The 27,947-nt window shown below is 34.5% G+C and overlaps 6 protein-coding genes across 17 annotated transcripts; all 6 read right to left on the reverse strand.

Moving 5' to 3' along the window:
• Positions 1 to 1,132: 1,132 nt before the first annotated feature.
• Positions 1,133 to 4,077, reverse strand: LOC105642513 (beta-glucosidase 11). The gene is made up of 13 exons (XM_012227356.4): positions 3,895 to 4,077; positions 3,736 to 3,799; positions 3,599 to 3,636; positions 3,404 to 3,479; positions 3,253 to 3,324; positions 3,016 to 3,103; positions 2,658 to 2,913; positions 2,463 to 2,578; positions 2,166 to 2,386; positions 2,039 to 2,076; positions 1,855 to 1,942; positions 1,690 to 1,780; positions 1,133 to 1,562 (listed from the first exon to the last, which is right to left on the reverse strand). Exons 1-13 carry the CDS (start codon positions 4,021 to 4,023, stop codon positions 1,328 to 1,330), a joined length of 1,512 nt encoding a protein of 503 aa, XP_012082746.1. The 5' UTR covers positions 4,024 to 4,077; the 3' UTR covers positions 1,133 to 1,327.
• A 1,858-nt stretch (positions 4,078 to 5,935) lies between these two features.
• LOC105642520 (beta-glucosidase 11) lies at positions 5,936 to 9,513 on the reverse strand. Its single transcript, XM_012227366.4, has 13 exons — positions 9,102 to 9,513; positions 8,948 to 9,011; positions 8,802 to 8,857; positions 8,650 to 8,725; positions 8,479 to 8,550; positions 8,292 to 8,379; positions 7,950 to 8,205; positions 7,709 to 7,824; positions 7,174 to 7,394; positions 6,790 to 6,815; positions 6,566 to 6,653; positions 6,395 to 6,485; positions 5,936 to 6,299 (listed from the first exon to the last, which is right to left on the reverse strand). The coding sequence occupies exons 1-13, from the start codon at positions 9,231 to 9,233 to the stop codon at positions 6,050 to 6,052; spliced, it is 1,536 nt and encodes a 511-aa protein (XP_012082756.1). The 5' UTR covers positions 9,234 to 9,513; the 3' UTR covers positions 5,936 to 6,049.
• A 472-nt stretch (positions 9,514 to 9,985) lies between these two features.
• Positions 9,986 to 14,213, reverse strand: LOC105642519 (beta-glucosidase 11). Of its 2 annotated transcripts, XM_089720920.1 has the most exons (13): positions 13,820 to 14,213; positions 13,650 to 13,713; positions 13,429 to 13,484; positions 13,228 to 13,303; positions 13,045 to 13,116; positions 12,855 to 12,942; positions 12,358 to 12,610; positions 12,004 to 12,122; positions 11,653 to 11,885; positions 11,391 to 11,398; positions 11,251 to 11,338; positions 11,023 to 11,113; positions 9,986 to 10,464 (listed from the first exon to the last, which is right to left on the reverse strand). In XM_089720920.1, the coding sequence occupies exons 1-13, from the start codon at positions 13,937 to 13,939 to the stop codon at positions 10,215 to 10,217; spliced, it is 1,518 nt and encodes a 505-aa protein (XP_089577046.1). In that variant the 5' UTR covers positions 13,940 to 14,213; the 3' UTR covers positions 9,986 to 10,214. The 2 variants fall into 2 exon arrangements, with proteins under 2 accessions (XP_089577046.1, XP_089577045.1); XM_089720919.1 differs by lacking the exons at positions 11,391 to 11,398; positions 12,358 to 12,610; positions 12,855 to 12,942; ... (3 more) ...; positions 13,650 to 13,713; positions 13,820 to 14,213 and adding an exon at positions 11,515 to 11,548 and having other exon boundaries at positions 11,251 to 11,333; positions 11,668 to 11,885; positions 12,004 to 12,133.
• A 674-nt stretch (positions 14,214 to 14,887) lies between these two features.
• On the reverse strand, positions 14,888 to 18,167 carry LOC105642521 (hikeshi-like protein). 7 transcript variants are annotated; one of them, XR_002285386.3, is made up of 5 exons: positions 17,764 to 18,166; positions 17,203 to 17,682; positions 16,247 to 16,332; positions 15,329 to 15,874; positions 14,888 to 15,244 (listed from the first exon to the last, which is right to left on the reverse strand). XR_002285386.3 is itself a non-coding variant. In XM_020682634.3 (3 exons), exons 1-2 carry the CDS (start codon positions 17,864 to 17,866, stop codon positions 17,219 to 17,221), a joined length of 567 nt encoding a protein of 188 aa, XP_020538293.1. In that variant the 5' UTR covers positions 17,867 to 18,167; the 3' UTR covers positions 14,888 to 15,244; positions 17,203 to 17,218. The 7 variants fall into 7 exon arrangements, 3 of the variants coding, with proteins under 3 accessions (XP_020538293.1, XP_012082760.1, XP_012082759.1); XR_016320769.1 differs by lacking the exons at positions 15,329 to 15,874; positions 16,247 to 16,332 and having other exon boundaries at positions 14,888 to 15,065; positions 15,150 to 15,244; positions 17,764 to 18,167; XR_016320770.1 differs by lacking the exon at positions 16,247 to 16,332 and having other exon boundaries at positions 17,764 to 18,167.
• Positions 18,168 to 18,815: 648 nt separating this feature from the next.
• Positions 18,816 to 21,782, reverse strand: EID1 (F-box family protein). The gene is made up of 2 exons (XM_012227371.4): positions 20,375 to 21,782; positions 18,816 to 19,151 (listed from the first exon to the last, which is right to left on the reverse strand). Exon 1 carries the CDS (start codon positions 21,386 to 21,388, stop codon positions 20,393 to 20,395), a length of 996 nt encoding a protein of 331 aa, XP_012082761.1. The 5' UTR covers positions 21,389 to 21,782; the 3' UTR covers positions 18,816 to 19,151; positions 20,375 to 20,392.
• Positions 21,783 to 22,497: 715 nt separating this feature from the next.
• Positions 22,498 to 27,767, reverse strand: SR34B (RNA-binding (RRM/RBD/RNP motifs) family protein). 5 transcript variants are annotated; one of them, XR_016320767.1, is made up of 16 exons: positions 27,610 to 27,767; positions 27,204 to 27,295; positions 26,500 to 26,565; positions 26,332 to 26,406; positions 26,153 to 26,255; positions 25,920 to 26,026; positions 25,738 to 25,795; positions 25,440 to 25,489; positions 25,295 to 25,351; positions 25,039 to 25,169; positions 24,863 to 24,964; positions 24,000 to 24,071; positions 23,819 to 23,909; positions 23,396 to 23,429; positions 22,912 to 23,000; positions 22,498 to 22,761 (listed from the first exon to the last, which is right to left on the reverse strand). XR_016320767.1 is itself a non-coding variant. In XM_020682694.3 (14 exons), exons 2-14 carry the CDS (start codon positions 27,288 to 27,290, stop codon positions 22,758 to 22,760), a joined length of 963 nt encoding a protein of 320 aa, XP_020538353.1. In that variant the 5' UTR covers positions 27,291 to 27,295; positions 27,610 to 27,767; the 3' UTR covers positions 22,498 to 22,757. The 5 variants fall into 5 exon arrangements, 2 of the variants coding, with proteins under 2 accessions (XP_020538353.1, XP_020538354.1); XR_016320766.1 differs by having other exon boundaries at positions 23,819 to 24,071; XR_016320768.1 differs by having other exon boundaries at positions 23,819 to 24,071; positions 25,980 to 26,026; positions 27,610 to 27,766.
• Between the last annotated feature and the right edge of the window lie 180 nt (positions 27,768 to 27,947).

A 27,947-nucleotide genomic window follows, 5' to 3' on the forward strand; every position in this document is an offset into this window, starting at 1 on the left:
TCCTCGGCCACAAGCCTATAGTTCAAAAAGAAAGGGAGTAGTTGATTATGATTTACAATTCTTTTCCCTTTAAATCATGCATCTCTATTTCTTGCCAGAAACGAGTGACGTAGCTTATTTACAGAAACTAGAAGAGCTTTGGCTAAATACAGGGCAAGCTCCATAAAGTAATTAAATGGTCCCTAATACATGTTTGTCTTCTTCTTCTTCTTCTTTTTTTTTTTTTTTTTTGGTCTCTTCGGTCAAATTAAAGGTTGAAATTTCTTTACCCCCATAACAAAAAAGCGCATGTCTTTGCATGACTCTGTTGTGTGAACTAAGAAGATCCAGAAGCTTAAATGCAGAGACATCAATTATGGAAAACAAACCCAACCCACCTCCTCCAGCATTTCCGCTGCTTAATCTCATCATTTTCAAAAATCATATTTCTCATAGCCATAATAAAAGAAAACATTTTACATTCTAATATGAAGAACCATCCGCTAATCTAGGTTTGCTCTAATCAGCAAAAATTAACCTTGAAAATCATAAACACAAGACAATAACCTAATTTAAACTTCAGTACGCTTTGTTTTTCTCCCAGGAATATTCATACTCGCTTTGCTTACAAGATCAATCCTGTAATCTAATCTCGTTACAGGTTAGGGTTAATTTCACGTCTTCGGCGGTGCCTTACCACTCATTCACTCTCAATTGTTAAACTTTAGTAAGCTCTGTCGAAAGGAAACGTCGCTCAATGAAGATATTTGTTTGTCCTGGAGAGAGTTCCACGTGGAATTGTTATTCACAGGACGACGACGTTGTTTTGCTGAGACGAAGAGAGGGATCAGGAAAAGAGATAATGAATGAAGGATGACCGAGGACAAGTAGACAATCGCCACGTGTCGGTGTCTGTGGTTGATAACTAAAACGCATGCCGTTTAGCTAATCACATTACATGAGCGCGCGCTTATTTATCCACATTTATTTTGTAATAATTGGCTTAATAATTTTGGCTGATTCTGGGCGCTTTCACGCATTAATTAATGAGAATAATTTGTGAAAAGACAAAAGTGTCCCAGTAGCTAACCGAAGCAAGGCACGACAAACGAAAAAGACGTTCATAAAGGAAACACCAAAGCTCATACAAATATGAAAATAAATTAATTTGTAATATATTTATTAGAACTTTCAAACATAACAGAGATTTTTACAAAAACGCTAATGTAATGCTACATTTTCCTTTTGACAAATTCACAAGTAGAGAGAATTTTAACCTCAAATTTTATTAGCCTGTATATTCTTTGAGCTTTCGAGCAATGTACTAACAGTAACCGTAACAGCAACATTAACCTACGAAGGAGTGTCCTTGTGCTATACTGGAAATATTTTCTCTATCAACTTGAACATTTCCTTTCAAAAAGTTGGAATACCAATGTGCAGATTGCTTGGCTTCTCTTCTCAAATCCGGATCCTCCACATCTACAAAATACAGGCCATAGCTTGATCCGAAGCCATTCCCTAACAACTCAAATACATCTAAGAATGACCATACAAAATATCCCCTTGTGTCCGATCCATTCCTTCACAATTTCGAATGTGAACCGAAAAAGAAAAAGGCCAAATCAATCTTTTATTAAATAAAAAACTCATTTTACTGGTCACATACTCAAACAGGCAAAATAAAAACAAAAAATAGAGAAAAGAAACCTGATTGCATCCAGTACACCTCCAATGTATGCTTGTAAATATTCCACCCTTGGTGTGTCTTCCAATGAAAAATTATGTGGAGTCACTTGACCTGCAAATCAATCAACATCAATTTTCCTTTGAAGTAGAGAACTTTTTTGTAAAGAGAGAGGAGGAGAGTAAGACCATTTTCATGAATGTAAACAGCAGGATTGCCATAAGTTTGTTTAATGTACTCCAAAACTCCTTGCAGACCCCAAGGCCTTATTGGAAGCTAAGTCAAAAAAAAAAAAAAAAAAAAAAAAAAAAAACAGATGTGGTTAGTAATGGAATGAAATAGCTAGTAGCACTTACATGACTATCAGCTTACTTTCTCTGGAAATATTGAATATGGATTATCCGCATCCACTGCCACAACCGTAACATCAATCAGTTAATTTCAGTTCCATATGCATGCATAAAAAGTTACTACAGGTAATGGATAGTCAAGAGCATACAAAGCTGAGTTACTGCCATATCTGTACCGAAATCTCTGTATTCGAATTTCAGACTATCGGGATTATCCTTGGCATAAACTGTAGTGTAATGTATAAGGCCTACAAAATCAAATGCTCCCTTAACCAATTTGGATTCTTGCTTGGTCAAAACTGGAAGTCTTGAGTCTACATTTTTCTTCATTATTTCCGGATAGTCTCCAAACACTAATGGATCTAGAAACCTGCAAAAACATAGTCAATGGCTTCAAAAACCCAGTTCAAAAAGAACTAGCTAGCTACTGTTCCTAATTGACTTACCAACCAAAGTAGAAGTCTATGGCTCTTTGTGTAGCAGTAACATCCTCTGTTGAATTAGTTAGAGGGAGAAGCCAAAAGGCATAGAGGTTCACTCCTATAGTTCCATCTTGCTTTCTCTGCATATGGATTTGTTTTTTGAAAAATACAAAATATTTATTCAGAAAGATAAATGGAAAAGACTAATGAGATGGGTACCTGATATTTTTTCCGGTACAATCTTACAGTTGATGCATGAGCCAACAGCATATGATGACCTGCTAAATATGGCTCATAGGAGGAGTTGCCTTTTGAGCAGTTGAATCCAAATGGAAAAGAACATCGTCCGGGTGCTGTTATTCCTTGGTCATAGCCTCCAACTGCAAAGATATTTGGCTCATTTATGGTAGTCCAAGTTGAAACCCTGTCTCCAAATTCTCTGAAGCACACATCTGCATAATTTGTGAAGTCTTTCCTGCATCCACATACAGAAATTTGGTCCTTTTTTTATCACTTTCTGTAACTGACCACAGCACAAAAATACAAACTAAGAGCAGGACTCAGAAAAGAATCATACACCATTTTTCTGCTAATCCATCCTCCGTATTCATCTTCAAGTGCCTGTGGATGATCATAATTTAACAAAGTAACATGCGCTTGGATGCCTGATTCATCATAAAAAGATGTAACAAAATGAAAAGATAAACTTCATATGAGAATACACAGGAAACACCCTTTTATTACTATCTAAAAGTTGAAAAAATATAAAATAAAAGAACACAGAAAAAAACTTGTTTAATCATTTGGATCTAACCATGGCTAATAAGTTCATTGATGAGATTGTTGTAATACTGTAAGCCCTTTGGATTGACAGGTCCTCTTCCATCTGACAAGATAACACATAAAGGTGTAATATCAAATAAACTAGAAATTGCTTTATTTAATTATTTATGAAGGATTCATACTTGGAATGAGTCTTGACCATGAGATGGAAAATCTATAACCCTCTAATCCAGTTTCTGCCATAAGTTTGACATCTTCCTGCAAGATTTCAATGAAACCCAATAATAAAATAGTCCCTAGTACAACAAAATTGGCTACCTGGTGATTCAAATTAGAGATAATTAGTGTTAATCAAAACAATTCATATCAAACTTAACCTTGTATTTGTGGTACTGATCAACTGCCACATCTCCACCTGGAATATTAATTACATTAATCGCTTAATTGATGATAACAAAAACAGCACAAATTAATAAAGAAAAGAAGTTAAATAAGTTATACAGAAGACGTTAACCTCCATTAGAAAAGGTATCCCAAACGCTAGGAGTTCTCCCATCCTCTTTTGCTGCTCCTTCAACCTTTTGAAGTATAGAAAGTATACAAACACCCATGAAACTCTTATCTCTCACTTTAAGTGAAACATCAAAAAGTGAAAAAGATTTGACGTTCAAACCTGATACGCAGAGGTAGCAGCACCAAAAACGAAGCCAGGAGGGAAGTCCTCCCTGCTATATTTACCAGCAGAACAGAGAGCTGCTGCTAAATTCAGCACAATAATTAGCCAATAATAAAGCTTTATCATCGTCAAATCACACTCTTGTCACGAATGATGGCAAACCTTCCATTTTTAATCGTATATTTAGGATATTTATACCGAATTTATGCACCTTATCCATAGTTTAACCATGTAATCTTGTCTAAAAGCGACCAAATCAATAAAAATTACATTTTTTTTAAATTATAATTTTATTTTTTTAGTATATAATCAAAAATACCAAATTATTTTTATTGATTTCATTCATGCCATGACCTGTCTAAATAAGTTAAATCTTCAATTCATAACAAAAGTGATGAAAATTTTCATTTTGACATTACTCCCTCTCATAATAAATGATGGTGTAACTAAATATTTAATCCTCTATTTGGGCTATAACTATAGGTGCATCACTGTTATTTGGTAAATATATTAATTAATTTTTAAAATTTAATTACGTTAAATTATTTAAGTCTTCATTCAAAAAGTATTAATTTTATAACTAAGCGAGAGACTAAAAAATAATATTAATACTAATAAATATGAGATTTGAATGATTCAAAAATCAAATACTATGAAATATTTAATTTCTAAAGTAATGTTTTTTGAATAAAAGTATTGAATAGTTCTACGAAATTAAATATCAAAAAGAGGTTGAAATTGTAATTATATTTAAATCTGAAGGACTAAAAGAAAAATAATTTAATTAGTTGGCGGTTTCACACAGCAGACGAAACTAATTTAATGCAAAAAAATCCTAAGAAGACAAAACACAATGGAATATTTTCAAGATTCTTAGCAGATCGAGAGAGAGAAGACGCTCACGAAGAGACAAAGAGTTGCTTTCACTTTGATAAATTGCTGGAAGGACATGTGGCTTCTGGACAAACTTGGCCCCTATTTGGTCAAACCATTTGCCAGTTTGTGGTTTTGCTGCTTTCCTATATTTCAGAATATTAAACAACGTATACGTAAACTCTGACAGTATGATTTTGTTTTCCTTTGGTTTTTGTCTCTGCTTTTTCAGGCTTTTTCGTTTTTTTCTTTTTCTTTTTTCGTTAAATACTACTTCAATCCACAAATATAACTCGTGTTAAAGAGAATAAAAAGTAATTAATTATCATAAGTTATAATAAAGGTTTATTAATTTAAATAAATTACTCTTTAAAAAATTATAGAGATCATTCTCTCTTAAATACTTGTCACATTTGAAATTCTTCTTATTTAAAAGACTATTAAATGTATTTAAGATATAATAAATTATTAAATAAATCAATTGAATTACCCTTAATTTAATAAATTCAAACGCCAAATTCTTTAGGATTGTTAGTCATATACAAAGAGTAAAATTATTACTTTTTGAAACCACAAATGTAATAAATATTTAAAACATAATAATTTCTCAAACATGACAAATGTTTACAAATTTGAGGCAACACAAACAAGGATAAAGTTAAAAAATATTATTAATTACTACTTTTGTTCCATAATACTTATTACATTTGAGAAAATAGATTGTTCCAAAATACTTGTCACATTTGTAGTTTCAAAAAATAATAAATTCATTTTTCCATATTTACCTTTTATATATGAATAATAATTATTAATTTAATTGAATGGTTTATATAATATAATTTATTTATTCAATAATTTATTATATTATAAAACAGAAGCTGTACATATTAATATTTTCATCAAGATTTATACTTAAAGACAAAACAACAACCCTCCGCAATTAAAGTAAATTTACACAATTATAATAAATTTCAAAAAAGAAAATTACATAAAGAGACAACCCAACCCATAGGGGCATGAATTACAATTACAAACACAAGTTAAAGAATCTTGAAGAAAGGAGCCATCGAAAACAAAAACTATCAACTAATATAACTCAATTTCAGAATCAACATACCATTGAATTTCATTTTTCTTTTTTGACCATGTAAGACAAAATTGTCACTTTGACAGTTATAAAACGAAAATTTATAATCTCAATCCTTAAATTATAGTACTAACATCAAATTAAAATTAACACATACATAAGTAGCCATTTAAAATACATTAATTATGTTCTTTAAGGAGTATTTAGAGGATCAAGTGGCGAGAAATTTTGTGTTGTGGGGAGCTGAATAATTCCATCTTCAACAACGGTTGATCCCTTCAAAAATTGAGAGAACCAATGTGCAGAGAGCTTAGGATGTCTTTCCAAAAGAGGATCATCTATGTCAACATAATAAAGGCCAAAGCATACTTCATAGCCACCAAGCAACTCAAAAACATCTAAGAACGACCATGTGAAATACCCTCTCGTGTTCGATCCATTCCTTCCATATGTTTGAGGTTGCATGCACAATATTAAATTAAGCAAACATAGATAGTAACTGCTAATATCATTTTCACAATATCCATATACATATACCTGATACAATCAAGCACACTTCCAATATTTGCTTGCATATATTTCACCCTCGAAGTGTCTTCCAAGGATGAAGTGCGCTGATTCCTCTGCCCTGCAATGCAAAAACGGAAAAAAAAAAATGTATATATATTTTTCATGAATGGTTTTTATAAGAGAGAGGGAGAGAGAGACCATTTTCATGAATGTAAACAGGAGGGTTGCCATAAAATTGCTTGAAGTACTCCAGCACTGCTTGCAGACCCCTTGGATCTATAGGATACTGATGAGTTTGATAATTTACAGAGGAAAAAAAAAAAAAAAAAAAAGCATGGTTAGGGAATATATAAACTTATTCTTAATTGACTGCTTATAATTTAATTCAGTGATTAATATATATATGTTTCAACTTTTCTTACCTCATCCTTTTGAAAATCACCATTAACTGCAGCAATAAATAAATTTCAAATAAATCAATAAGCTATAGAATATATATAAACATGCGGTTAACTTAATGCATAAACAGTTCAACTACAGCTTCTGATAAAAGCGAGCATTAATTGAAACAAAAACCTCTAGAAAAACCTAACCATTATTGAATTTAAATATTTTAGTTCAGTTATTTTGACTATTAATAAAATATATATATATATATACTATGTATAATTTTTTTAGTAATAAACATTAAATTCTACAAGTAGCTAATTTCATAATTTAGCCAACGGAATTGAGAACCAAATTTAATTGGTTAATTGAAACTTTCAATTAAACCAGAACAATGCACAATGATGATTAGATCTTACATATCATTTCTATTGCCGTGTCTGCCATTAAATCTCTATGCTCTGACTTGAGGCTGGCGGAGTTATCTTTGACCTGTACTTCGACATAGTAATTCAGCCCAAGGAAATCAAATGAACCCTTAACCTGATTGGATTCGTGTTCAGTGAAGACTGGTAATCTTGATCCTGCATTTCTCTTTACTGATTCAGGATAGTCTCCAAACACCACAGGATCCGCTATCCTGGAACAAGCAAAGATTTAGCCAAAAGCATTAATAGAATGTCAAAGCTGATCCAAGATACTTAAGTAAGGACATGTTTGGTCTGGTCTGAATCTAAATGGAAATGAAATGAAATATTTGGAATATAATCTAAATTCCTTGCTTGGATATTCATATTTAAACAACATGAATTTGTAATAAAATGATATTTGGCAAGATAATTTAAAAAAAAAAAAAAAAAAACCATTGAATTCTATATTCATTTCATTTCCATGACAAACCAAACATGCTGGACAAAAAAACAAAAGTATAGAACTTTTTAGCTTCAAACTTACAAGCCAAGATAAAAATCATTTGCTCTCTGAGTCGCAAGAAGATCCTCAGTTGAGTTTGTTAGAGGAACAATCCCAAACCCATAAACGTTAATCCCAATTAATCCAAGTTGCTTGCTCTGCACCACTATGACCATGATTAATTAGAAACAAAAGGATTAATTACTTTTACTAACAATTAGAAATAAGAAACATAAATTGATTTTAAAAAAAAAAAACAAAGAAGGAAAGGAAAGGGTAAGACCTGATATTTTTCCTTGTACAATCTGGCAGCGGAAGCATGTGACAAAAGGAGATGATGAGCAACTAAGTACGGCTCAGATGTAGAATTGCCTTGAGAGCAATTGAATCCAAATGGAGGAGAGCATCTATTAGGCGGCAACATTCCAAGATCGTAACTAAAAATTAGAAAAATATTAGGCTCATTCAATGTAGTCCAATGCTTGACTCTATCACCAAACTCTCTAAAACACACTTCTGCATAAGCTGTGAAGTCCTTCCTACATCCACAAATATGATTAGTTATTAAGACAAATATATTTTTTCAAAAAAGCAGTTTCAATCTTGATGCAGATAAATTTTGTACACAATCTTTCGGCTAATCCATCCCCCATATTCATCTTCAAGCGCCTGCGGATGATCATAATGGTACAATGTAACGTGTGGCTGGATTCCTGTGAGAGAGGAAAATTAATAAAAGAATTAATGTATCAATCAAATTGCAAAACAATATATGAACAAATTTGTGCATTTTGAAAGGGTTTAGCAGTTACCATGGCTAACAAGTTCATCGATGAGGTTATTGTAATACAGTAAACCTTTTGGATTAACAGGTCCTCTTCCATCTGAAAGAAATCAAGATGTGTCTTTTGTATGTATATATATATAAATATATACTTTACATATTCAAGACCAGAAATAATTTTATTTAAGAAATACCATACTTGGAATAAGTCTTGACCATGAAATGGAAAATCTATAGGCATCTAACCCAGTTTCAGCCATTAGTTTTACATCTTCCTGCAATAAAAGGAAAAATGTTTATAAGAACACAAATTTCACTTCCTGTGATTGATAATTTATTTATTTTATTCACCTTGTATTTGTGATACTGGTCAACTGACACATCTCCAGTTGCTCCACCCATATTTCCTGGAATTTCAGATACAAAATTCAGAATAAAAAACTAACCAGTGATACTAATTAATTCAAGAACAAGAAGAAAATGAACAAGAATCTGACCCGCATGGGCATATGTGTCCCAAATGCTTGGAGTCCTCCCATCCTCATCTGCTGCTCCTTCCACCTTTCAAATATTTCAATTGTTAAAATAATTTATTTTCTCTTTCGAATTTCAAGTAGATAATGCAAGCGAAAAATTCAGAAAGAAACAAACCTGATAAGCAGAGGTACCAGAACCAAAAATAAAGTCAGAAGGAAAGTCCTTTCTGCTATATCTATCAGCAGAAAATATTGCTGCCGCTAAATTTAGCAGAACAAGTAGCAGATAAAATACCCTCAACAGCATTATCACTTGTAAAATCCTGGCCGCAATTCTTTAATCTGATAGAAAATAGAGCAGTAGGAGAGAGAGGAGGCAACCCTTTGCTGCTTCCTTTTTGGTTGAGTTAACCAGTTTAGCGTCTTAACGTAATATTTTTAAACCGCGAAAGCGAAAACCAACAGCTGTTCTATGTTTTCAAATCAGGTTCTTTTGGTCTTAAAGAAGAAAACTTGTAATTACTTTTTTTATTTCTTACGATTGTGAATAAACTGTTTAAAAAAGATTTTCGATTATGGTGATGTGAGGTCAAGGCCAAGACAAGGAAGATAACAACAGCTTTTTTAGATTTTTATACGAAAAAGTTAAACGAAGTCCCTAAATTTTTGTCAATTAATACATGAGGATCTGTATTTTCAGAAATTAATTATAAGACCCCTAACTATGATTCTGTTAACATTTTAAACATTTTAACTAAAATAGTCTCTTAATTATCAGATGACCGAGAAATTAGTTCCAAAATTATACAAACCATGAGATCCATGACTTCTGATTTTCGTAATACTTTAATTCTTTTAATTTGTATGAAATAAGCCTATTTTTATAGAAGAAAATCACGGAAAAAAATTTTAATAATTGTTAGGTAGTTGATTAGTTTAATCGAAGTAAATCATTCCCAAAATTTATTCCGTCCATACAGTTAAAAGCACAATTTGGACATTCTCTCTTGTTCTGATGCATAGTCCATAGGCATTCGACAGAATTAAAGAACACTAAACTTGCGGTGCAAATGATGTTCTGCTTTTAATTATCATTAACGACAATCATACAAGTGAAAATTTTCCATTCTTTGTTTTAAGAAATGGGAGTTTATCAGATTACAATAAATTTCAAAGTCCAAAATTACAAGAACAAGCGAGTCGAAGGCTGTAAGCTTTACAAGAAACCCATAATAACAGAAGGGCTAAAGAGACTTTCAGAACGACTACATGTTCTGCATTATTTGATCTATTGAAATAAGAGATTCTGTGACAAAAATGAAAACTTTTTGCCAAGTTGAATAGTTTTATCTGGTGAAGTTGCACTTCCTCCCTTCAGAAAATGAGAATACCAATATGCTGATAGCTTTGGGTATCTTTTCAATTCTGGGTCATCCAGATCAACATAATATAAGCCGTAGCTTGAATCGTAGCCATCCAATAGCTCAAATAAATCCAAAAAGGACCATGTAAAATACCCTCTTGCATTTGATCCATTCCTTTCAGATTTGGAGACACAGAATGAAATTAGAACGATTGTAATTTGTTGCTAATATACACATTAACATGTCTAGATTTCAATTTGTAACATAACAGTAAAAACCCTAATTCCAGATTTTACAGATTTCAATGACGGAAAGATGAAACGGAGGACGTATGAGATTTTAATATATATATATATATATATATATATATATTTTTTTTTTTTTAAGAAGTCATGTAGCGGCTCTCCTATCGGTATTAACTCTCTCGCCTAATTTTTCTCTCTTTTTCTTTAGTCATTTTCTCTTTAATCAAATATATATCTTTCCAGTTAGGGAATATTGAGAGAGGAAAGAAAATTTTAATCTCATGTGTCACCTTCATAATCTTTCACCAATAAAAATTTGCAAAATTTGATACTAGTGTTTTTGTTATTGTAAAAATTAATATTAAAAACTAGACATGTTAATGTGCACTATTTATAAGTCGAGGAATAATGGATGAAATTAGGCTCAACTGCACAAAATGTCAAAATTGCTGCCCAGAATTTGAGAAAGAGGGAAGGCATATTATACCTGACAGCATCAAGCAGACTCCCAATGTATGAATGCAAATATTTCACCCTTGAAATGTCTTCCAGTGATGAATTTCGCACTGTCTTCAGACCTGTCAATAAAGGCAATACTAATACTCACAAAAGGCACAACTGCATAATTACCAACAAAGAATTTATATGTTGTACAAAATTCTATCTTGCTTCTACAGTATCAGCTGATAGGAGAGGTGGAGAGAGTGAGAGAGACCATTTTCATGAATGTAGATAGGAGGATTGCCATAAACTTGCTTTACGTACTCCAATGCTGCTTGCAGACCCCAAGGCTTCATGAATGGCTGGAACAAAACACAGCATAGTTAGTCAGAAATGAAAACCTTACATAGTTACATGGCTTGCTTACCTTATGTGAGCCAATGAATTTATCACCTGATCATCTGCCATGAAACAAAACGAAAAAGTAGAAAATAAAAGGCCACTCAATCAGCTATTCCAATTCTTTCTTAGTTAATTTGAGAATGATGTCAATAAGGTATTCCATAAGTATAAATATATAGGAAGCTAAACAATTATAAACCATATGCTGAGCAATGTCATAAGTAACTGCACATAAAAGTGTTTTAATCCTAATTAAAGATAATTGGATGATAACTGATGAGCTTACAGATAAGTTCCACTGCCATATCCGCCCAATAATCTCTATTTTCCAATTTCAAAGAGTTGGAGTTGTCTTTGACATAAACTGAGGCATAGTGATTCAGTCCAAGGAAGTCAAATGAACCCTTAACCTGTTTGGATTCATATCCTGTGAAGGTTGGTAGTCTTAGTCCTACATTTTTCTTTGCTATATCAGGATAGTCTCCAAACACCAGAGGATTAACTATTCTGCTACAACCACACAATGGAAACACAGATTTAAATAGGTTAAATAAAGTATTAAAGCTACTCCAGCCAACGAACAAAGAAAACCTAGAGAAGCATTTAGTGGAGAGTATCAACTTACAAGCCAAGCATAAAATCTTGAGCTCTTTGAGTAGCAATCACATCCTTCGTTGAGTTTGTTAGAGGAATAAGCCAATATATAAAAACATTGATCCCAATAAATCCATGTTGCTTGTCCTGCACCATCATGTGTTATCCCAAACAAATCATGGGCATTTCTTTACTTACATAGTTTGTTCTTTCTTAAGATTCAGGGTTTTCCATACTGTGGTCATTATTGTTTCACAATAACAAATTAGCAATTAAGATGGTACTTAAAAAAATTTAACTTAAAATATGAATGCACTAGGCACTAGCATGAAGATTCATTTTTTTTTTTTTGGCTATATATTTTTATGTATTAGTGCATAATTGGATACTTCTCCCAATACAATCTAAAAGCTGATGCATGGGCCAACAATGAATGATGAGCAACCAAGTATGGCTCTGTTGAGGAGTTGCCTTTGGTGCAGTTGAATCCAAACTGGGGAGAGCAATGCTTGGGTGGCAGACTGCCTGTGTCATAACCAGCTATTAAAAGGACATTAGGCTCATTCAAAGTGGTCCAGTATGCAACTCTATCACCAAATTCTCTAAAACACACATCTGCATAATATGTGAAATCTTCCCTGCATCCACATACCGATTTGATAGTGTTACATACTGTGTTAGATCATCCTCTTTGCTAAAAGGACAGGCAATTTATCCCAACCCCAAAAGCATAAAGAAGCAAATTAATTGTAGTAAAGAGCTGAAATATCCAAGATTTAAATCTCGCCGTGACTGAAATTAATCAAAAAGATAGGTAACCCAATTATGCAACTCAATCAATAAATAGAAGAAAAATAATACCATCACTAGTTGAGCACCTACACTATCTTTCGACTAACCCATCCACCATACTCATCTTCAAGTACTTGTGGATGATCATAATGGTACAGTGTGACATGTGGCTGGATGCCTGTTTTATATAATTCAACCAGGAAAACAAAAATCCATCTATCAAAATAGGAAAACCATGAAAACTTAGTTTATTTGGAAAGTTTTGAGTTTTGACAGTAACCATGGCTAATAAGCTCATTTATGAGATTGTTGTAATACTGCAAGCCCTTTGGATTGATAGATCCTCTTCCATCTGACAGGGAACAACATATAAAGATTCAATTGTGACCCAAATATAGTCCATATATTAAAATGATCAATAAATTACAATTCAAAAATTGCACTATATATATAAAAATCATACTTGGGATGAGTCTTGACCATGAGATAGAAAATCTGTATGCATCTAACCCAGTTTTGACCATCAGTTTAACATCTTCCTGCAAAAGATTGAGATTACACATGAAACTAATCACAAATTGGCCCATATTTCAACAAAATAAGGCTTCTTATACTTCTGGTTAGAAGTAGCGATTATCCATTTAACAGCAGTTTTATCATTCACCTTGTATTTGTGATACTGATCAGCTGCTACATCTCCAGTGGCACCATTAGCAAATCCTAACATTTCAGTAAAAAATGTTTTAGTCAGCCCAAATTGCAATCACACATATGAATTGCACTTACCTCAATTTTTAAAAAAAAGAAAAAAAGAAAAAAATGGGACCCAAAAAATGAAAACAAGAATAAATTTAATATATAAACATTTAGGGTTAATATACTGACCCTGATGAGCAAATGTATCCCAAACACTTGGACTTCTTCCATCCTCACTAGCAGCTCCTTCAACCTTCCAAAGTTCCAAATATATGTTGTGAAATAAATAAGTCTTTCCCTGTTCAATAACTATCCTAAATATTCAGAAGCAGCAAGTGAATAAAAAACAAAAAAGAAACCTGGTAAGCAGAAGTGCCAGAACCAAAAATAAAACCAGGAGGGAAGTCCTTTCTGCTATATTTCTCAATGCTGCAAAACACTGATACTGCTAAATATAGCAAGCAACAAAACCTCAGCATTTCTATTTCCTAGTCTCAAAGGAGTCACGTATTGTCACGATTATATTTTTTATGCAGAAACAGAGGAGCCCTCTTATTTGATAACCATAAGAGAACAGTGCCTCATGCTCGAGGCTCAGCCACAAATGCCAGTGCTTTTTGGTCATTCTTATCATGTCACTTAACAGGAAGGTTCTTCTAATGGTTTCACTTGCCATGCCAATATTAATTTTTTTTATTCTTTATTATTATAATTACTCTCCCCATCCAGTCTCGATTGGCATAATTTAACTTTTCACATATATTAAAAAAATTAATTAATATAATTAAACTGTATATTTTGTTTAGTTTTTTTGAAATACCCAAAGACTAATATTAAATGATATATATTCAATTGAAAATGTAAATATACATTAAATAAGAAAATATTAAGAAATCAAATAATAAATAATCTTTTAAATAAAGAAGTAACGCTATATTTTTGAGACAAACAAAAAAAGGAAAATGAGCTTATATATACGAAAATGAGAGGTTTTTTTTTTAAAAAAAAATTACACTTGGCAATTTTATCTTTTTGAAAGCTTTTTTTTTTTTTTTAAGATTGAGATATTCAAATATGAATCTATTGTTAATTCAGTGTGCTATAAATTAGATTTAATGGTTTTTAGTCGACCCAAATTACGTTCGTACGCATATAGTGAGGTGATTATTGTGTATAGATTTCTATAATCTAGAACTTATAAAATACAATAATTATTTTTAGAAAATTTGGGGAGGCAAATACTGTTGGTTTTACAAATTAATTTAAATTCCACAGGAGAAAACCTTACTTGAGAAAACTTTTGGAGCAACCATAGTACAGCCCAACATGTACAGGCAGGTCCAGGTCTGAATATCATATAAGCCTTACTTTTCTATGCCGGAGTTGATTTAAGAATGTGACGTCTATGAATTTACGAAATTCAAAGATTAAAAAATAAATTTATTTTCATATAATTTTCAAATAAAATTAAAAATTGAAATTGCGAAATTTCAAATCTGTTTTCCGTAGAACAAAGAGCATTATCGTTATTCAGAGCTTTAACGATTGAGACCTGAGACGTATGCCGTAGTTGAGGGTCGCATCACATCAGATTTTAAAGAGTGCCTGAAAATTATTGGTCTTTTCTCATTAATAAAATAAAAGTTTTGTGAACAAATAAGAAACAACGTCCAGGTTCACAGTTCAAACCTCCACCGACATTTGCCACCTTTAATAAAATCTCCGTTACGTTCATGTACTCCTTCCATCAAGTCAAGAATTTCTGAAATAAAATTCATCCCGAGCTGGAAAAAAAAAAAATCTCCGCTGTAACTTTCTACTCGAACAGCAAAATTGTGAGCTAAGAGAAGAAAAATGGGGTAACTTACAAGACATGCTTATGCTACCCCTACCAGAATGAGAGGCAACACATCGAAGGAGGGAACAAGACATGTTGTAGAAGGAATTTCCCAGTTCCCAACAAATCAGAAAATATAACCTACTCAAAATATTATTAATCAAACATCCAAATGCCATTTCAACTCCTGTTCAAGGCTTAATCAAGATCCCTTCTTTATTCAGCAGTGAAGAATCACATTCACGGAAAATTCACATAAGACTTCTCTCGATGTTTCACCACCTTGGTTTCATGGAAACAAAATCCAATTCTCTTCAACTAAACTGTAGAGTTCCAGTATTTTATAAGTTAAATTTACAAGTGACAGCTTCAGAATAAAGCCGGCCAATTCACTGAATCAGATGTTCCAGTTCAATGAACTGGTGGTTTCAGTTCACAGTCCAGCTCAAAACCAGATTGCCAGACGAGTTCCAGTCCATTTTTTTGCCAGATCAATAGCCAGCTTTGCTTTAGAATTGTCTCCCTAATATAGACTTAGCTCACTTCTTGATATACATTTATAGCAGCAGGTTTTGATCTAATAGGAAAGAAGAAAAGAATCCATTGTTTAAAAAAACCCGATATTGCAGTCTTGCTCAATTAATTTTTGAGTTATAAAGTCAACATTCTGGAAATAAGTGAGCAGCTAATCGCTGAAGTTATTCAGAGACATATTAACATGTAGAATACCACATAATTATCTTCTAAAAGATGGTTTAGCTTTTGAGAAACATTATAATTCATATATATATTAAAAAAAAATAATCATTCTTTTGACATTTCCAATAAAAAATACACATCCTTAGTAAATCAATGAAGTTAGATCTGGTGCACAAACTGTAAAACATGGTATTTCTTTGTTTTTATCCTAAACTTAGCATTAGCTTATTAATAAACATCAGAATAGCACCTTAATTATTTTATGTTCTTTGAATCTGCTAGTGCAATTGACATTGAGCATGTGTTATTCCTTTACTCCATTTGAGTCACGAGCAGCTGATAAAGATCAAACATCCATCAAAGACTGACAAATGAATAGATAGTTGATATAGAAGCTCAACTATATCAAAGTTGTAAGAGTGAGGAAGCTCTGGGGCAGGCCGAGAATGACATTTAGATGAAAAAGAACTTAGTAACACTAAAACTTTTTAGAGATATATCCTTGAACCAAGGGAGAGAAGGAAAAATAACATCTTTTGATGCTAACTACTTTGGTTTTAAGATTTAGTTGCATCAAGTTTCAATGCCTAAAAGTAGGATCATGAAGTTCAATTCTATACTTGAGCTAAGATAAGAATATCAAATTATGAGAGAGAAGGCGGCCTGTGTAAACAGACAGCCATAAAACAGTACCGTCCACATCCATTATGCATTATCAAAGAAGCTAACAGTAGGTTCATCTTAGCCTACAAGATACACCTCTACATGGGAAAGAATATAAAGTGAAGCCCACACTAGTTGAGCTTGCAATGATCCCTTTCTTTTATATGAGTTCAATGCGTAACAAAATGTTCAAAGGCTTCAGGTTGCAGAAGGGTTAGGTTTCAGCATTTAAAACATCCATCTGAATACAAAAAAAAAGGGCGTTGTATCAATAATTTTCCAATAGAAAATTACATGTACTTTGATGCAGCTCAAGTCTAACAACAACATCAGAAAGTAACTGCATTTCCCCAAACATTACCCAACAAAAATAATAAGGGGGAAAGAGAGAGCATTAACAACAAAACGGAAAAATATGGAAATTATAAATTCTTACTCATTAAATTGAAAAAAAAAAAAAAAAAAAAAAAAAAAAGGGCACAATCTTGGCTAAAAGAAACCCTAATTTAAAGGGCATTTAAAAGAGAAAATTGGGAAAAATACCTTGAAATTTTAAAGATTACAAATCGAAGCCTTTCAAATACTCAGGGTCACGCTTAGCCCTCTCTTGAAACTTCTTAAACCAGCGGTCCAAAATATCCATAGGGACAATCAACTTGCTCCCATCAACTCCACAAAAAGACTGCATGTAATTAAACAAATTCTCTCCAACTTTCATAGCAAGCCGCTCGATCCTTTTCTCCGCAGCCACATCCAAGGACGGAAGCGATGCTAAGTCCTCGACCGAAACCCCTATTTTAGCCGAAAGAGGAGCAGAATCCGTTGCTGTTAGTTGCAATTGGCCGCCAGGGTCCGGCCAATTGAGGGAGAGAACGGCGGAGGGGCGAGCTATAGTGACGGCGCCACAGAATTGAAAGGGTGAACCAGGGGACTGAATGTAGACGGCTAGGGCTTTCTCCGGTGGGAGAGTGAAGTTATTTAATAGAAATATGCACATTTCACGGACTTGATCATACGCCTCACCTGCGCATGTTAGAATCAATCAGCTAATAGTAAGATAGAGCTTTGAATATAACAAATGCAAGCAAATAGAGGAAGGTTTACCTACAAAAGTGTTCATATCTAGGACCCAGTGAAAGGTGTCGATTTGAGAGAATGCCGAGATGTCCATCGGGAAGCTCCGGTTGGGAAATACAACGCCGAACATTTCTTTTCTCTTCTGTGTTTCTTTTCCCTCCCGAAGAAAAGAAGAGCAAGCGTGTCTTCTCTTAGCTTACTTATCTTAATTATTGTTTTGGTTTCAGACAAATGATCATAATGGATAACAGAGTGAAATATGAGAAGCTTCGAAAAAAGCAAAGGGAAGAGAGTGACGAAGAGCCCAGTAATGTCTAGAACAGTTTGGATTGATCTGGAAAATTAGAGAAGTCCGTTTTGGACCTGATTTTGGATGCTTGATTTTGAAGATCCATGTCTGTTGTTCGATTGGGTGATTTTAATTGAGAATTAAGGCTCGTTTGATGTGGATGGACACAATTCCGAACTAGCCCAAACCATGGGAAGACAGAGTCGAAGCTAAGGCCCACGAACACGCGCATGAAACTAAAAAACGACAAACTTACTGGTCTTCGTGAGTGGCTGTCGTTCACTGGCCACAGGAAGTGGGGACTGCTTTATACTCCAATTTTGTGATTCTTTCAATCGAAGTAGTCATCGTCTCATTCATTTCGGCCGGGCCGGTCGCCGATGGCTTTTAGATGAGGTGAAAACGACCCGTTGTTAGTTTTAGGCACTACTTGAAACTGAAAAGAAATGGAGGCAACTCAAATTCATCGATCGATGTGGCCTCTGTATAAGCACGAGAAAGTAGGCTTTTGCTTTTTAAGACGACATGTTGGCTTGTCGTTCTATAAGTTAAGCAGAAGCACGTAAAGAAACGATAGGCATGGAAAAAAGTTTTTTTTTCCTTTCCCTTTGTTTTAGTGCTTTTGAGCTAGGCCTGCATATTGTTGTCTGCATATGCTTTGCTAATCTTTCAATTCAATAGCTCAGAGAGACATCTTAGTCCAGATATTGAAAATTGAATCAGTTGCGAAGACAAATTCCCATTTTAGAGAATCACTTATTACCAAGCATTCATAATAATCAGAAAAAACTACCACAACAAAACCAACTCACCAGCTTATAGGATTCCATAAAAGCAACTGCATTACAACTTACAATGAATTCCCAACATAAATTCTGAAAAATAGAATTCCTCTCATATCTGTTAACAATACATAAAATCTGCAATGGAAGAAAATGTCCTCGAAACATGTCGGAGTATAATTAATTTCCAACTTCAAAGTAAGCACACAGCTAGATTTCATTTGATTTCAGGAGATGACTATAAAGTCGTATAAGCATAATGCTTGCTACGTTGTAACTACTATATGCTTGTCAACGAGTATAGCATACTGTTCACAAGAAACACTACTTGTCTCCTGTAATACCTGTATTGAAAATCAGAAATTCAACTCCACGTGGCAAATAATTTGTCACAGCATCCCATTAAAATCATGCAAGATAAAAGGGACTTTATACAAGGATTAGATCATACTTATTATTCCAAATATTTGCCCGAAAACTAAAGACAAACGACTTTCAAATTATCTGATAGATCACAGCATCAGTAAGTAGAAGAATTGATCATTTACAAAATGATATGCAATTGCACAGTGCAAGCTCATCTTGCAGTTATAACACTTTATATGTGATAATCCTGAGAAAACCCTTAGTATGTCTGGTAAATTGTAATGAGATGTAATGCAATCATCCGTAATAGAATACAATGTGATCAATTCCATTACCACTTACCAAGCATCAGAGCTTAGCTCCTCTTACTCTAAGGTCCCCAAAATAGGAAGTCAATCTCCAATAATAATTAACACTAGAAAGATTAGCACCAAGGTTTAGTCTCATTCTTTTTATACTTCCAAGATTCACTACTGCACAATAGCCACTATTAAACCTTAACCCAAAATTAGTTGTGGTATATGCATCCTTTGCCCCTTTTTTTTCCACTCTAATCATAGCTAAATCCGCACTAGTAAGAAGTAGTAGGTTTTTTTAAGACTGCATGTGTCAATTATGAACTGAGACGCATAAGAGTCTACATAGAACATGACCAAAGAACTCTAATGTAGTTTGACATCCATCAAATCTTTCTTTTATCAGAAGGTTTTAATCTAATGGACAAGAAGCTAAAAGAGTCAGGAAGCTCTGGTACTGTTATTGTACAATCGGTGAAGTTCCACAAACCTTGATTTTGATGTTAGGTTCCCAAAGTTAACTATTCAAACTGTAACGGCAGGCATCAGCATGTGGAATGGTACTTAATCTATATCCACTGACATTTGCAGCTCAATCAGTCATTATCTTTACAAGCTCACAATCCACAGTTCAGGAACTTCCGTCACAACCACTTCTAGCACAGTAATGCATGCATTTTTGAACTTGTAAAATTGGACATTCCATACTCAAATAACAATTATATTAAAACTGCAAAGATATCAAACAGGCTAGTGACTAAAGTTGCAACAGCAACAGAGACAACGATACCATAGAAAAGAATGGAAGAAACACAAAAACAATTACCAATACATATAAATGATAAATCACTACCAATCCAAACATAAAATCACCAATTACGAACGGAGTGAAGCTGTTTCTATACCCATAAGAAGTGGCATCATCAAGTATACAGCGGCAAATCAGTCCAAGCCCCAGAGACATGCCCATTCTCGCAGACATAGGCTCGAACAACTGGCTCGCCATCCTCATGGTAGCCATAAGCCCTCCTTAAACAAAAGGCAGCGAGCAGATCCCAGGTCTCCTTGCAACCACAGAACGCACAATTGAGATTAATCTTGCTCCTATCTGCATCATTAACCGTCCTCCAGACCCTTGACCGCTTAAAATTCTTGAAAACTCCCCTGAATAGCATGTAATTCCGTTTCTCTTCGATGTGAACACAACCAGGCCAATCACATATGTACAAGCAATCGTCTCGGAAGCGGCTAGCTAATAGCTTATTCCCTTGTTCACGAGTCAAATTCCACACCCCAGACGCTAAATGGGACCTCAAAGATCTAGAGATTTTCCTTCTCTTGCAAATAGAGAAATTTCCATCGGCCTTACCAACAGTTTTGTCGTCGTTAACAGCTGCACCTGCATCGGCGGACCCACCTTGTGCTTCAGATACATCATAAACGGTGTCGAAATACAGATCATCGAATAGGGACCAAGAGCAATCACAGTTTTCTGAATTACCATTAGAAACGGTAGAAGAGGATGGTTGCGGTTGCGGTTGCGGTTGCGGTTTCCTTTTGGAGGTAAAAGACTCTATTTTTTGGTAATTATCATCGGGGCCGAGTTCACGTTCTAGACCGAAATCAGAGTGTTCAAGAAGAACACCGGCATGGAGAAGTCCAGGGCAGCAAACGGAGAGCTTGAAAAGGGCGGACCAGCCACCGGGAATCGAAGGATCAGAAGAGGAGAGGAGATCGGAGACAAAGGAAGGAATGGTTTTGTTGCATTTATCCTTCCAGCAAATGTTGCGTATGATAGCGGAGAACTTGGTACAGACACAAGCGAGACGAGCCCAGTTGCGGGGATCATTTTCGAGCTTGAAGAAGATGCTGAGAAGGATATCGTCTGATAGCTTTGAGAACAAGCTCGTATCCGACATTTTTGTTCTGGATATACAAATCTTTTAACTTATGGAAAGTGAAGTTTAAGAATGAATCGTTTTCTAAATGGTTAGCTGAGGGATTAGAATTTGGAAAATCAGATATCACACCAAGTGCCAGCGACGGTCCAACGGAGATTGGGATGAGTGGCTATCAGGGGAGAGAAGAGAGAGCCACTGAGAGAAGAGAGAGATTTGTGAGAATCTGCACACCGTCGGCGTTGATGCATAAGCCTTTTTTTTTTTTTCCCTGTCAAAGGAAATGGAGACTATTTTACCACTTAATGATGCATAAGCCTAACTCGGCTTAATAATTCACAAGTTTGCTATCAGACTATTTAGTTAGGCCGAAAATAGACTATTCTACCACTCAACGTTTTTTTTTTTTTGAAAAGAATTCTACCACTCAACGTTAAAGGAAGCTAATGGGCCGCTTCCGCAAACACGCAACATTTTAGGTTTTGGCTGTTTAGTGAATGGACCGTGGCCTCACCATCACCACATGAGGACACCTCTGAGTTTAAGCTTTATACTCAACACATGGGGTTGGTTTTCATGCGCCCTTATCGCTTTTGTCCCCCGGCACGACTGATTTAGATATTACGTCCCTGGCCACAACCACAAAGATTAACTTCCTTTCACACTTCACCAAGATAACCCACCAACTTCATCTAAAGAAGTTGGCTAAAAATAATTATGATGATTTGGTAAGTGCAACTTATGTTAAAGATAACCCCTGAAAATTCAAAAACAAAACCCTAGTTTTGAAAATAAATAAATAAAGATTTTCAACAATTCATCGGCCAAATGTTTGGTTCAAAATTTAATTGATTTCGTGTAGAAAACTAAATAAGCCTAAAATCGAAATGTTTTCAAAATAGTAAAGTATCATCTAACAGAAAAAAAAACAAAAAATTATAATATTTTTTCCTTGATTTTTCTAAATTAACTCAATAAAAATATCTGCCTATTATTATTGTTATTATTATTATTATTTTTAAAGCCGCTTCAAAAAATTTAAAGGAAAAACAAAACTCACCCCCAACAGGCCTAGATTGGACAATGACATTCGAAATGATGTACGCAGCTCACAAAATTTAGGCCAAAAATAGCATCACGAATCAAAAGCGGCGGCCTCTTTTTATGGAGTGTATATCCATCAAAATAATAATTTATCGAGTTTAACACAAACCAAATCAAGCCTACAAATATTAAAGCCACAAGAATCCCAACAGTCTTGGAAAATAAGTAAGTGTTGCCCAGAACTTGACTGCCTCAAGCAATCATCAATTTCAACTATTTGTCATTTGATGTTTTAAAATCATGCTCATTTTAAGCTTCCGGTCTCCAGTGATCAGCCACGATCACGTCACCTGTCAAACAAATTAGAAGTCAGACCTAGAAATACATTACAGCATGTAGCAATTAGAAACCAATAAGATCTTACCTACAAATTGAAAAACTACATAAATTGAAGAAAAAAAACTACAAGCAACTAAGACAATTGTGCGCAGAAATGAGACCTGGATAAGCTCTTGCTCCTGCTTCTGCTCCCACTTGGACTTCGGCTAGCACTCCGTTTTTTCGGACTCTTACTTGTGCGTTTCTGACGCTGCAGAGCATATTATTAACAAAAACATCATATGTACCATGCATGGCAGGCCTTAACTCCAAAGTATAAAACTTTAGACAGGCCTTGGCTGGAAGAAAGAGTCTACTTGCCAGCAAGCCATACGGGAATAAAAACTACAAAACATATTACTTGTAAACTTGAAAGAAGAGCAAAACGAAGAAACATTGGTCCTCTTACTCGTGTGCATTCAAAAGCTTAAATATGTTAGATTATCAAAAATATAAGAGCTCAATCTACTTTTAATTTCCTGGGCTTAATTTATCATTTGGCTGCATTGTTTTATCCATAATGGCCATAACAACTGGCCAGGATCTAACAGATAATGGGTTCCATGACAACTGAAGAATTGCCAAATATACTGAGAAACAACTTACAGATGGAATTGGAGATCTTGATCTTGAACGCGATCTGCAAAAGTTCCAGAAACAACCCAAATTTAAAATCCACACGTTCCTTTTAACAACTCTCATCCAAGAGCCTTGATGCCTCTTCCACGTCAGAGTTACCAAATTCAAAAAAGATAAAAAGAAAAGCCATAAATGTTTAGCAACTCAAGAGAAAACCAAAAAAATATATATCACGCCCATTTCATAAAATTCCCGCCCCAATAGAACACCTAACTTTTTTTAAAAAAAGAAAATCTCAACTAAAGAATCATAATGTGTTTTTAAGACCCAGCTGGACAGAAAAGAATCATGCTTCCCTACTGTACCACAAAATCCACAGTGAGTCCATCTAGCAGATCCTATTAGCTTGGCAATTGTTGGAGTAGAAAATGAAAATGACATAGTTTCTACCGCACATTGCTGGTGACTTCCAGATCCACTAGCAGTTAGTTCACTGAAATCCAGCTGTACTACTGCAATCCATAATCTCCATTGTCCCCATCTAGCACCCATGGACATTTATAATGCTAAATACATTAGATAAGAGACACCATGAAGGTTTCCAAAGCTGCCCATCCGAAAAACAGCATACCTCCAACAACCAAAAAAGATGCAGAAACTGAACCATATCCCATCAAGATCCTATTATCCAATCCCCAGTTCACTGCATGTATCAAACAAGGCAATTTTCATACAACAAAAAAAAAGAGAGTGAATGTTTTGACAGTCCGAAAATGCTTTTTCAATTACCCCATCCTTGAAATCAAAGAAACAATGCAAGTATAAGGCAGACTCTCATTCATATGACAATCTAAGGAAGCAATTTGAATCTCAAAACAATTGACCAGTTATCATCAATAAAAATGAAATACAATCCCTGCTCCAACATAATTCAAAAATCAAATTATTAATACATTACCTCTATAAATATCATAATGTAAATTAACTTGATAGCATTACTGCCAGCAAGCACTGGGTGTATTCCAGTTACAGTAGAGGTGAATAAACTTTTATGACTAACAAAATCAATTGATAACAGAAAGAGGATCAGAAGATATCAATGTTAGACCAGTAGCAGAAGTGTTTGTCTTCCAATTCAAACCATCTGGTAAACTAACTCTAAGCAATTTATAACATGACTTTCTCACATATCAGCAACGGCCTGCTTATTGCTGACAAAACCAGACAGGTAATCTCCAACTCGTAATTAGTTTTCCCAGCTCCAATAATATGCTTTTAGTGTGCATATAATATAATTGATTTTACGAGATAATCTTTTATATAAGTTGTTCAGTGTATTATAAAATATTTTTTTTTATTTACAGTTGGCAATTCCGGGATACAAGAAGATGGCATACATATACATAAAAGGAATAGGAAACATATCACTGATATCAATATTAAAATGTAATTTCTTCATACAAATGTGGAAATTAAATAGACATGAAAGAATACCTTGACAGAGAATGTGGCTTTGATCCAGAACGAGAACGAGAAGCAGACCTTGATCTTGACCTCGCAGGCAAGCGACGCGTAGACTTAGTTTTGGGAGATTTGCTGCATTTATGACAATATTAATAAGCATTCACATCTCTACTACCAATTACTGCAGAAAGTAAAATGATACATACCTCCGGCTCCTACTCCGGCTAGAACTTCGGCCGCGGCTGCGGCTGCGACTACGGCTGTCACTACGGCCTCTTGAACGAGACCGACCACGACTAGGACTCCTAGAGTCTCGCTTGGAATCATATTCCTTCACCTATAGGTCAACCAATTATTAAATAATGCAACAAATATATGTATGCATATGTGCACAAGAATCTGTGCATGTGCACAACAGTGTAAATGCGCGCGCGCGCGTGTGTGAGAGAGAGAGAATCATACACGAACATATGCCCGGGAAAATGCATTCCGAAATTCAGAGTCATCAAGTTTCTTGATCTGAAAAATAAATGTATAGAATTACCAGGCAAAGGAAATTTGATTAAAAGTCATTCAATAAAAAGGGGAGAAGAAACTTATAACTCACCGCTTGTTTCATGTCTTCATAGTTTGTGTAGTCCACAATCCCTGTGGTGCCTATAGCCAACAATAATATTGTCATTATATTATACAAAATGTCAATCTAGATTTGACCAACTCTGCTTGTCAATTCAAAACAAAATTTAACCGAAAAAAGAATTGCATCAAAATTTTAGCCTAAAGTACAAAAAACCTTGGACATAGGCACAACTCTAAAAACTATCCAAGCAAATAAAGTTAGGAAGTCCACAAAAAAAAAAAAAAAAAAAAGTTCTATATAATAAGAATAAAACAGAGTATCTTACCACCACCATCGCGGAAAACTTGAGAGAAACAGACATCACCTGCTTGGCGCATGTGATCCTGGAGGTGAACAAGTAATGATTAGATGCCAATTAGCTTCAGATACAAATGTAAAAACAATAGATCAACATGCGTGTATCAGCAAGAACGAAGGCATAGACAGAAGTAAAGGTAAAGGAAATACTAAAATAAGCAATGATGGCCAATTTTCTATGGTGAATGAGGGGAAAGCAGTTCTATCGACCTTAAGATCTTGCCATGAAGCAGAAGAGGGTAAGCCAGTGACCAAAACTGCATGACAGACGATTTCAAGTTGGATTAAGATAAACAAAATAACTTGTGCCTACTCGTTAACAAAATGTTGAATAGAACAATTCAAAATGTTGAATGGAACAATTCATTACATGTTCTACATACCACGATATTCAGAACGCCTAGAGACTCCTCGTCCACGACCACCACTGTAACTACTGTGACGATCAGAGGAAGAATGTCCGCGGCCACCATGTGCAAGCTCCACCTGTTTTATACGCATGAAATATGAGTTCCAATAGACAGCCATACCTAAAGGTTAAAAAAAAAGGGTCTAAACTAACCCGTAAACGATGCCCATCAAAATCATAGCCATCACGACCACGAATTGCATCCTCAGCATCTCGAGCCTCTTCAAACTGCAAAAATAAAAAATCAAAAAAATCAAACATAATATAAAGTGAAAGCACATATTATAATAGGGATGGGACGAAAAAGCATTCATAATTCACCTCAACAAATGCATAACCGGGCGGCCTTGGTGGGATCTTGAGATCAATGTGAGCAATAGGTCCATACTGCAAATGGAAAGAAAAATTCAAAAATTCCAGATGATGAATTATATATATAAAGCAAAATTCAAAAATTCCAGATGATGAATTATATATATAAAGCACAAATTGGTTAAAAATAATCAATATGTCCTGCATATCATTCTCTAATATTTCTCTTTTTTTTCTGATGTTAAGAAGAGCCTGATTGCCACAGGCGAGAACTTTTAATATACCAACCCTACAAAATACACCCATAACAATCATAGTAGCTCCGCATCTTTCACACTTTTAAATACCCTAGTAGTTCACCATCCTCTAATGGGAAAAAAAATCAATTACAGACATGAAGATGCAGGTTTTAGGCAGAGAGTACACTCACTTTGTAAACTTGTTCTATTATCTAAACACGCTTTTCCACTTAGTTAATCAAGTCATGCTCTAACGGCACTTATACATAAGTTACATTAAGTCACTAATTTTACAGAGTTCTAAAACAAGCGGAAGGTCATATTGTTGACCATATAGTGAACATGCTCGCAAAATACATAAACTCAGGGACCAGAACGAAAAGGTATACACAATTGAAATAACATGCAGGGTAACGAGGAAGCCAGAAGCCATGCCCTGTTCAAAAATTGAATTCAAACGACAAGCTGTCTTACCTTGTAAAACAAATCTTCTACTTCTCTCTCGCGAATATCACCAGGAAGATTCCCAACATAGAGAGTCCTGCTCGCTCGGCTACTCATTTTCCCTAACCCATCCAAAATTTTCACAAATTAAACCCTAAAACTCAACAATCAAACCAAATCAACGGCATTCACTCACAAAATCTACTAAATTATCTGTTATTTATGTAATCAGCGTTCAACTGAATCGTAAACAAATTTAGCTCTGCCATTGCAAAAGTCAATGCACAAAAGAAACAAAAACAACGAAAATTTGATTTTTTTTTTTTTTTTGGGCTGCGATTTACAGCAAATCAAACGCCGGTTAACTAGCTGATCGTTTAGGTCTTGTCATGGAGATTTGGTAGATAGATAAATAGATAGATGTATAAGAACCAACCTTTTCGATGGAATAGATGCACAATGCTCGGTGAGAAAGACAACAGCCCCGGTTAGGGTTTTGAATTGGGCGAGTAGTAAATATAATTTGGTAAAAGACAGTGTGTTGCGTCGTGTACGATTTTATATTATAGTGTGGAAAAATCAAGTGGCTTAAAACTGGGGATCTGACTCTGTTTTTTGTTTTGTTTCCCTACTTATGGGACCACCCGCTAGCATACGTCGAGACGGCTCGTCTTAAATTTCAAATTTTAAATTTAATTTTTTTTAAAGGTAAATTTTAAATTTAATTAATAGCTGTGATTTCCAGAAAAATATTGTAATTGTTTTCTAGCACTA

The sequence above is a fragment of the Jatropha curcas genome, chromosome 5, assembly GCF_041381405.1.
Source record: "Jatropha curcas cultivar XTBG-Jc1 chromosome 5, XTBG_Jcur_1.0, whole genome shotgun sequence".
Taxonomy (NCBI): domain Eukaryota; kingdom Viridiplantae; phylum Streptophyta; class Magnoliopsida; order Malpighiales; family Euphorbiaceae; genus Jatropha; species Jatropha curcas.